This window comes from Artibeus jamaicensis, unplaced genomic scaffold (assembly GCF_021234435.1).
Source record: "Artibeus jamaicensis isolate MK-2021 breed Jamaican fruit bat unplaced genomic scaffold, CSHL_Jam_final scaffold_847, whole genome shotgun sequence".
In the NCBI taxonomy this organism is placed as follows: Eukaryota; Metazoa; Chordata; class Mammalia; order Chiroptera; family Phyllostomidae; genus Artibeus; species Artibeus jamaicensis.
In genome coordinates this window covers 11,872,226-11,882,340 of record NW_026522057.1, presented here as the reverse complement: position 1 = coordinate 11,882,340, position 10,115 = coordinate 11,872,226, and the positions used below count along the sequence as shown (strand labels likewise).

Sequence of the window (10,115 nt, the reverse complement as noted above, 5' to 3'; positions counted from 1 at the left end):
CCAGCCACGGCCGCTTTGGAGCCTCAGCGCCCTCAGGAGCCCGGCCTTCGGGGCAGGGAGGCGAAGTCCCCGGTTCACTGTCCGCGGGATCAGCGACCGAGGACGCCGGCGTCCCGGAGCCAACAGGTGCAGGGCGGGGCGCGGGGGACCCCAGGCCCAGGGCGGGGGTTTCAAACGACCCTCGGCCAGAGCCACGAGCCTCGGGGGATAACCTGGGTGCCGGGAAGCTGAGTCCCGGGAGGCTCTCCTCCGGGCAGGCTCCTGCAAAACCCCTGGCGCCCCGCTCTCCCCTCCCCTCGCCCCGCAGCCCCTCACAGCTCGGGAGGTGCAGGGAGGTCCCGCTCAGGGAGTAGGTCCGCCGACGCTCCGTGGGGTCTGAAGGAGACCCCTCCGCCTCTCGCAGGGGTGTCCAGGGCCGGGCAACCCTCCTACACAAGTCCAGGGTCGTCCCTGCCCAGGCGAGGAGAAGGAGGGGTCCGAGCCAGAGCGGAGGGGCGGGGAGCGAGGCCGGATTTGTGAATGGAGGGAGCGTCCTGCGCGCCGGCCGCCAGCGACCCCTGGCGGCCGCCGGTGGGCTTCGCTGCCTCGGGGTGCACCAGGGGGCTCTAGCCCTGGGGGTGAGCGGTCCCGGCCGCGGCTGGGCCTCGGGCTCTCTCCCCACTTCCAGAGACGTGGTCAGTTCCTCCCCGCACCCTTCCCCCACCGTGTGCGTGTCCCCGCCGGGGAGGGTCTGGCAGGTCCGGTGGGCGGGCCTGCGTTTCTAAAGCCTCTCTTGACCTTTTTTTCAACCAAAAATTCAGGCTTGTGAACTGCTATTCAGGGGAGAATATTTGCAATCGGATGACTTCCCCTCTCAAATCCGTGATGTTTGGTGGATCCAGACAGACCTGGCACAGTAGCTCTGTGACCTTGAGTGAGGAATTCAACCTCTCTGAGCTTCCATCTCCTCCTCCACAAGGCAGGGGTCTCTGATCATGGGGAAGCCAGCTTCTGGGTAAAGCACTAGTCACGCCTTAGAGCCCATTACTCCCCCCTGAGGTCCTGTGAGGTAGGTGTGGTCATCACCCCATCGAATAGATGGTGAAACTGAGGCTGAACGGGGCGAGGTCTGTCCCTCTCCCCCGTAACCCACAGCGCAGAACTGTGAGAACTAAGAGGGAGTTTATATGCAAATTTCTTGGCACACTCCCTAATGTCTCCTTTTCCCTGCTCCCTTCCTTCAGGAGGAGCTTTGGGGCTGGAACCCCAAAAGACCCGGTGCAAGACTCCGGGCTCCCTGAGGGCAGTGGGCTGAGGCCCTGCCTGGCCCGGCTCCCTCCCTCCCGGGAGCCCAGGATGCCCCTAGGCCACAGCGGCTCCTGAGCTCATGGAGCCCTCGGCCACCCCAGGGACCCAGACGGGAGTCCCCACTGGCAGCTTGGACCCGTCCCCAGCGCCTCCCAACTACTACTACGAAGACGAGTTTCTCCGCTATTTGTGGCGTGATTATCTGTATCCGAAGCAATACGAGTGGGTTCTCATCGCAGCCTATGTGGCTGTGTTCCTCGTGGCCCTGGTGGGCAACACGCTGGGTAGGTCCCTGTGTCCCTGCGGTGCTGTGGGACTCCCCTGGGGACTGGAGGGAATCCTGGGCCTCGGGTCTCTCCCCAGCCCCCCAGCCTCTACCTCTACTCTCTCTACCTGGGTAGTGTGCCGTGGGGATGTGCTGGGGGGGGCGTGGCTCTGCCACTGGCTTCCCCTCATCCCCACCGCGACCCGCAGTCTGTCTTGCCGTGTGGCGGAACCACCACATGAGGACCGTCACCAACTACTTCATTGTCAACCTGTCCCTGGCGGACGTGCTGGTGACAGCCATCTGCCTGCCAGCCAGCCTGCTGGTGGACATCACCGAGTCCTGGCTGTTTGGCCACGCCCTCTGCAAGGTCATCCCTTATCTACAGGTGAGCTCCGCCCAGTGCCCCTCATCACCCCGCCGCCACATCATGTACAAAAACACTGGCCTTACATAAGTCTCAGTGACCCTCAGCCTTGCCTTTCAGACAGGACACGGTGGCTCAGTCAGCACCTGTGTGGTGTCATCCTCCAGTGTCAGCAAGGGCAGGCCATCCAGCCCTACACTGGAGGCCACAGACACGGCCTCACGTACTCATACAGAGCTCCCCCCATCACACACGCAAACAGACAGCCACGTGTGGACACATGCACAGTCACCTCTAGGTACAGGGCACACGGTGGAGGAGAGAGGCGCAAGCCCACAGTGACAGGCACAAACGCACGCTCCGCCTGCTTCCTGATCCTGAGGAAGGCAGAGCTGAGAGGCCCTGCTACAAAGTCTCCTTCCCTGCCCCCACCCCTTGCCAGGGCCTTCTCAACCCGCACTGGGAATCAGGATGTTCAGGGGGGTTGGGATGTGGGTGGAAAGAGGGTGTCCAGAGGCCTGAATGTCCCCTGCGCTGCCTCCCTTGACCCCCTCCCTCTAACCCAGAGGGCAGGGGCTCTCCTGGAGGCGGTGCTCACCGCAGGCCTCCACGCATCCCTGCCTCCCAGAATGAGGGCTCTTTCCCAACAGCCTGGGGAAGGGATGGCCTCCCAGGGCAGAGAGAAATGCCTCTTCAAGTCCCCACTGTTTTGAGGTTTTCCACTCAACTGATTAGCACTAGCAACCCCGAGAACAAAGACAGGCAGTGGAGGAAAATCACCCTGGGTGAGGTATTTAACCTTTCTGAGCCTCGGTTTCCTCATCTGTAACATGGGGTGAGAGTCCCTGCCTCATGGCGTGGTTGTCAGGGTGATGAGAATGAGCGCGTGTGGTATGCAGTGAGTTCCCCAAGTGCAGGCTGTTAGTCACGGCCGGGGACACCTACTCTGTGCCAGGCCTCGAGATGGACATTTTCTCTCTCTGGCTGCATTTATTTTTATGAGGCTCCTGCGGGTGGATGGTATCTTCCCACTCCGCAGGTGGGGCTGACGGGGTGAGTGATTTGCCCAAACCGACACAGCCAGTAAGCAGAGCCAGCGTGCGCACTGCGCCTGGCTCCTGGCATTTCTGGGCCGAGAGCCCCTCACTCACTCCGTGTCTCTGGGTGGCCCCCAGGAGGACTGACACGGTGTCTCCCCGGGGCAGGCCGTGTCTGTGTCAGTGGCAGTGCTGACTCTCAGCTTCATCGCCCTGGACCGCTGGTATGCCATCTGCCACCCACTGTTGTTCAAGAGCACTGCCCGGCGTGCCCGGGGCTCCATCCTGGGGATCTGGGCTGTGTCGCTGGCTGTCATGGTGCCCCAGGCCGCTGTCATGGAATGCAGCAGTGTGCTGCCGGAGCTGGCCAACCGCACCCGGCTCTTCTCGGTTTGCGACGAACACTGGGCAGGTAGGTAATGGCGCCAGCCTTCGGCAGGCCCTCCTGAAGTGGGCATCTCTGGGACATGTTCCCCTGGGGCAGGCATCTGTTGGGACACCCAGGGGAGTATCTCCTGAGAGGACACTTTAGAGCGGGCACCTACCCAGGATACCTTCAGGGCGGGTCACTCTAGTGGGGATCCCTCCAGGATGGACGTCCTCAGAGTGGGCAACTCGTGTCTCTCTGCCGTGGTGCCTATATGTGGCCCAGCTGCTTGCTTTGGCCCTAGCTGGGGCTGGGTGGCATTGCTAAGCAGGACAGGCGGGGGGCCCAACCTGTGCATCTCTTGGCCCCTGCAGATGACCTCTATCCCAAGATCTACCACAGTTGCTTCTTCGTTGTCACCTACCTGGCCCCGCTGGGTCTCATGGCCATGGCGTATTTCCAGATCTTCCGCAAGCTCTGGGGGCGTCAGGTAAGGCCCACACTGGTGTCAATGTCTGGGCTGGGAGGGGATAGGGTACTGGTCTAAGGGAATAGACAGCCCTCTGCCTTCAGAACACGCCATCCTGGTTGCAACCAGAGAGAGGCAGGGCCCAGGGACTTTCAAACTCAAGGCCTAACGTGCTGGAGCTGACCCTGGAACTGAATACTGTCAGTAGCTGCCATCGACTGTACCACACACTTCCAGCTTGTCTTGCATCCTCTTAGCCACCACAGATTGCTCCCAACTTGATATATGAGAAAACAGGCCCAGAGAGGCAAAGCGACTTCCCCAAACCCCTCAGCCACGGAGGGGAAGGTCAGGGACTCAGACGGAGATCAGTGGGATCCCGTGCTCAGTTCAATGCTGCAACACCACAGCGCCTCCATGTTGCTTGCCAATCACACACTTTGCTCACAGTATTTTCACAACTGTCTCACCAAAGCCGCGTTGCTACCTACTTTACAGACGCTGAGTAACGGCAACCAGCTTGCCACAGCCAGAGAGTGGCAGGGCCCTTCTGGCTCCAGGGCCTGCTTTCTTTATTACACAACGACCCACGGCAGGTTTTGTGGGATGTGTTGTGGGGGCGGGGGGCTGCGCAGAGGCCCTTGGCCACACAGCAGCAAGTCCCAGGCCAGTGCCTGTGCAGCCAGAGCATGTAGGCCAGAGCGTGGGCAGCCTCGTGCCCGCCAGCACACGCAGCCCCCGGTTAAGATGGCAGCAGTCCCTCTCCTCACCTGACAGGCAGGAAAACTGAGGCTCTCAAAAGGAAAGTGAGCTGACCAAGGTCACAGAGCTCACGAATGGCTGAGCCGGCCCCAGACCCCAAGTTTCCTGGACTCTATAGCCTCATGCCCTGTCATGGGGTGATTCAGGAGTCCAGTGGTGGGAGAGGCTTTGAGGAAATCAGTGGCTGCTCCAGGAGCCCGGAACCATCACAGGCTGATGGGACCAACCAGGGCCGGGACCTGTGCTCTGAGGCCCAGGCCCTTCCATGCCACTCACCTGCTCACTCACCCCTTGCCAAGGCTTCCCCACAGGCAGGCGTGGGCCAGGCGGAAGCACAACTCGCCCCCACCCGACCCCCGCCAGATGGAAAGGGTGATCTGGGTGCTGGGAGGATGTTGCCAAGGGTCCCCTGCCTCCCTGGGTTTCAGTTGCCTCATCTGTAACTGAGGGCCAGTGACACCTTCTCCAAAGGCACGTTGTGGGTGGTCTCACCCACATAGTGCGTGACTAGTGGGTGGTCTCTCCACTAGTGAGCTAATGGAGAATGAAGGTAGGCTGTTCACCCTCAGTCCAGAGTGTTGGTCTCTATCATGAATATTAGGTTCCTTCCTATTGCAAGGGTTTATTCCCTTCACCCACCTCCACCTGCCCCGGGGTGCAGCCTGAAGTGGGTCCCAGCGAAGGGGACTGACTTCCCAAGGCGCTCCTCCCAGCACCTCTGCCTCTGTCTGTGCTGGGCAGATCCCCGGCACCACGTCGGCCCTGGTGAGGAACTGGAAGCGGCCCTCAGACCAGTCGGAGGGGCAGGGGCAGGACCAGGGCACAGAGCCCCCGCCTCGGGCCCGGGCCTTCCTGGCCGAGGTGAAGCAGATGCGTGCTCGGAGGAAGACGGCCAAGATGCTGATGGTGGTGCTGCTGGTCTTTGCCCTCTGCTACCTGCCCATCAGCGTCCTCAATGTCCTTAAGAGGTGAGAGCCCTCGGGGAGAGGTCAGGGGTGAGGGGGTGTGCTGTCGGAGGAAGGAGCCCTCTCTGCTCCGGAGAAAGACCTGGCTCCACCCCAAGGCAGGTCGTTTGTCTTCTCTGAGCCTCAGTGCCTCCCAGGGCTGGGAACACAGACAGCGCCCAGGACAGAGTCCCCACCACAAGGAGGCCACATCCTGCGGGAGGAGGAATGAAACTACGTTAGCATACCAGGCGGTGGCAACTGTTATGAAGAAAATAAAATAGGGAAAGTAGGTAGACAGCGACAGTGACAGATGGTTTTTTAAAAAATCTTAAAAATATATAATGGGTTAAGGAATAAAAGCCTCTTGGAGGCAGTGACCTTTGGCAGAGACTGAAGGGAGGGGCCGAGCCTTGCAGGAGGAAGAGCAGACTGAGTGGAAGGGGCCGGGCGGCCTGGCCAGCCCAGGGGGGGGGGGGGGGGGGGGCGCGGGGTTCAGGGAAAGAGCAAGACAGTCCCACGTGCCTCTGTACCGGGCCACTGCCTGGCTGAGTGATCGCCGTCCTGTCCCTTACTCCTCTGAGCCTCGGTTTTCCTGTCTGAGAAAGTGGACAGTGGCGGTGACTCATCGTGTTGCCCTGAGGGTGGGTGAGAACATGGGTGGGGAAGCTCCGGGGGTCAGATGGCCGGTGACCGAGCAGATGTGCCCTGTGCCTGTCCCCAGGCCCACCCTGGTCACGCTCTGTGCTCAAGAACCCAAAACAGTGGTCAAGACCCCAGACCCAGAGGCCCGGGGTAGGTGGAAGGGGCAGTGGCTGTCACTTTACAGCCTGTGTCTTGAATTCTGTGAGCAACACCGCACAAATACACACACGCATCTGCCCCATTTCTTTTTTTTAAAAAAGATTTTTATCTCTCTATTTAAACAGAGGGGAAGGAGAGAGAGAAACATCGATGTGAGAGAGAACATCAATTGGTTGTTTCTCATAAGTGCCCCAACTGGGATCAAACCCGAAATCCAGGCATGTGGCCCAACTGGGAATCGAACCCGCAACCTTTGAGTTTGCGGGATGACCCACTATCCACTGAGCCACACTGGTCGGAGCTGCCCCTTCTCTGACTGTTCCCCCCTCCGGCCCCAGGGTGTTCGGGATGTTCCACCAGGCCAGCGACAGAGAAGCCGTCTACGCCTGCTTCACCTTCTCCCACTGGCTGGTGTACGCCAACAGCGCCGCCAACCCCATCATCTACAACTTCCTCAGCGGTGAGTGGCCGGGCAGGCGGGGTGACGGAGGGCAGCAACAGTCCCCAGGACACCCATCTCTCCATCCCCAATGCAAGATGGCAGGGGACCAGATAGGTGCTCCTTCCTGGGAATCTTGGCTTTGCTCCGGTGACTCCCACTCAGGGGGGAGGTGGAACCCCACCCCCAGGAGCCCTGATCGGAGCCCTGGTCTGAGCCCGAGGCCAGCCACACCCCTAGCTGCGGCCAAAGGAATCTGCCCAGAACCTAGGCTCCAGTTTTGCAGATTATGCAGACCAGTGAGCGGGTGGGAAGGGCAGCAGCTAGGCCAGCTCACCTCCACCCCTGCCAGGTACATGCACCACAGGGCCTCCCATCAGCCTGCCCAGTCAACATGGGCTCCCGTGGGAGCCAGGCCTGAGGGGTGACCACATAATAGAGGCATCGGGGATAAGGGAGAGTGCCCGGCAGAGGCAGCTCCGCAGAGGGAGAGGGCTTCCCCATGCCCTGCTGGACACACACCAGCAGAGGGGCCAGAATCGGGGGTCTATCTCTAGATCTGCCTCCTCCAGCACCAGTCCCACTCCTGGCCTCTCTGGAAATCCAGGCCTCCTCGCCTCTGTCCCACGGTTCCCCCACCTTCCCTCTGCCTCTGTTTCAGGGGGTCTTGCCCCCCTGCCCCTCACCCAACCCCCAGCAGCCCAGCAAAAGTATGACTCACCAGCTCTCTGACTCGGACAAGTTCCAGCTGACTCTTCAAGCCTGGACACAAATAATCTTCGAGAGATGTTGAAAGTGACCCCTCACTGAGGGGTCAATATTATAACCCTCAGTGAGACTCCAGAATCATCCAGTGAAGGCTGGCTAGGGGTTTCCAGCTTGGAGGAGAGAACAGGAGAGATGCGCTCTGCAGCAGAGGACACACTGCATTCCTCAATTTGGTCTACATTTACTGAGTGCCTACTGTGTGCATGGCCCTCTGCTGGGCACTGGACAGTTGGCAGGAATGCTGGGACATGAGGTTTCAGTTCCACATAAAATGATTCCCTGCTATCCTCTGGCTGAACAAGGTGGCTGTGGGAGCCCCACCTCCCCACTCTCTCTTGTTCTTTAAGGGCTTCAGCGTTAGAACCGGGCTGGGTTAGAACTTCTCGGTGGGTGACCTTGGGCAAGCCACTGCACAGCTGTGTGTCCCGTCTCTGAAGTTAAGATGAAGGACCCCAGCTTCTCAGGGTGCTGAGGCACCCAGCGCAGTGCTTGGTGTGAGGGCTGCTAGCATTTTCATTGCCACAGGACGGAGATGGGGAAAGCCTGGGCGAGCCTTCACTCCACCTACTCACCGAGCAGGGCAGAGATGATCTGAGGCCCCGGAGCCAGACACCACGTTTAGACCCGCCGGGCTCAGTGCCAGAGCGCAGTCAAGGAATCAGATACAAATCACATTTCTCCTGGGGAACCTGCTCCGGGGCCTCTGTCCTCTCTCCCTGGCAGTGACGAGGTGGCTCTGGGGCTCTCTCCATCCAGCTCTACCTTTCCCTCCTGGCCCCGCACAGGCAGCGTGGCTTGAGCTGCGTGGGCGGCCCAGGGCCCAAGGCTCCTTCTCACTGCGGTATTTGTCTGCTTACGGCTGTGTCTTCTGTCCCCCAACCAAGGCAAATTCCGGGAGCAGTTTAAAGCCGCCTTCTCCTGCTGCCTGCCCAGCCTGGGTCCCTGTGGCTCTCTGAAGGCCCCCAGCCCCCGCTCCCCTGCCAGGCACAAATCCTTGTCCTTGCAGAGTCGGTGTTCCGTCTCCAAAGTCTCAGAGCACGTGGTCCTGACCAGCGTCACCACAGTGCTTCCCTGAGCCAGGGCCACCCTGGCCGCTCCGAGGGGTGCAACCTGCTCCCTGCCCGGGTTGCTCCTCTGGCTCCTGGGGCCCAGCCCTGACCTGACTCCTTGCGGAGACCGCTGAATGCAGCTCCAAGCCAGGGCTCCTGTTCTGGTTTTTCACCTGTTTGATTCTGAGCAAGTAACATCCCTTCTCTGAGCTGCGTCCCCTAAACAGGACTGATGTAAGGGTTACGCATGCGCAAGAAAGCAGAAAGCTCTTTGTAAACGGTAGTGTTGTGAGCAAGATTATCACTGCACTCCTCTCACTGGGCTACACCTCACAGTGCATGGATCCCAATCGTCTGTCCAGAGCTTGGCCTTCTTCCCAAAGACCCCTCTCCTACCCAATCCCAGGCCTTCCCTGGAGCCGGCTAGAAGGGCCCAGCAGCATCTCCATCTGGCCCAGTGACTCCCCAAGGCCCAGGCTGCCCTCAGCCAGCCCTCTATGCTACCCCCGTAAGGAATCAGGACCCTGCCTTCCCCTGGAGGGAACACAGCCCCACCCCCACCAGGTGCCCAGTGTCCGCACAGCAGACTGGATCCCTTTGGCTTTGTGGTGTGATAAAACCCTCTCCCTGTGACCACTCGCTGTGGAGGCCAGCAGCCCAGAGCAATGGTAATTAAAAGCCCGGCACTGAATGTTCCTTTTCCTCGTCATTGCACAATATCTGTGCTGCTTAGGTGAGGAGTGAGGAAGGTGGGGAAGTCGGTGTGAGGGCGGCGGGGAGACAAGGCGCTGTTGTCTGCTGACTACACCCACCTCCCGACCCCCCGTGCTGGCTCCCAGACCGGCTCCTCGCCGGCCTCGGAGCACAGGAGGTGCTGCTTCCGCAGGCGGTGCCAGTTCTCCAATGCCCGGGACCTCAATCCTGGACACAGTTGTGTGCTCACGGGCCCAGGCAAGTGGGGGAAGGGGGCCAGACAGCAGAGTTAACAGACTGCCTTATTATCATCATCTTCTTCTCGGAAATCAGGGCTCACATTTACTCTCTATGAACTCACAGAATAAAGAGAGAAAGCCACAGACTTGGCTAGATGTGCTTCGTCTGCCGCTGAGATGCTTAGGGGGCTGCCAGAGGCCCTGATCCTCATTGCCAGAGCGGGAGAACAGTCTGAATCACTGCTCCACTGAGAGGGGCGAGACACCTGGCAGAGACCAGCCTGCCGCGCACACCACCAGGTCCCCTTAACCTGATTAATGAAGCTTCGGGCTCCCTGTGACCTCACCAGGCAGGAAGCGGGGCAAAGCCACGGTCCTGCCAGGGGCCCGGCTCAGGAAAGCGCAAGCACCCTTCCTCTTAGGCAACACCAAGGCAGGTGGAAGGTGTGGTCTGCCATCCCTCCCCAGAGGACTCAGCAGCCCTGCTCTCGTGGACATTTCCACAGATGTGCAAGTGTGGCCTGGCCTGCCCACTTCACACTCCTGGTTGGCCCCAGGATCCAAAGCTGTTTGTCAGGTTTGTAGCCAGGCTTGGAGGTGCGGTGTGCAGAATGAGGTGTGCGGG

General features: G+C 60.3%; 1 protein-coding gene across 1 annotated transcript; it reads left to right on the top strand.

Moving 5' to 3' along the window:
- HCRTR1 (hypocretin receptor 1) lies at window positions 1-9,235 on the top strand. The gene is made up of 8 exons (XM_053660529.1): window positions 1-126; window positions 1,224-1,571; window positions 1,762-1,940; window positions 3,125-3,368; window positions 3,698-3,813; window positions 5,296-5,522; window positions 6,641-6,762; window positions 8,394-9,235. The coding sequence occupies exons 2-8, from the start codon at window positions 1,367-1,369 to the stop codon at window positions 8,582-8,584; spliced, it is 1,284 nt and encodes a 427-aa protein (XP_053516504.1). The 5' UTR covers window positions 1-126; window positions 1,224-1,366; the 3' UTR covers window positions 8,585-9,235.
- The last annotated feature ends 880 nt before the right edge of the window (window positions 9,236-10,115 follow it).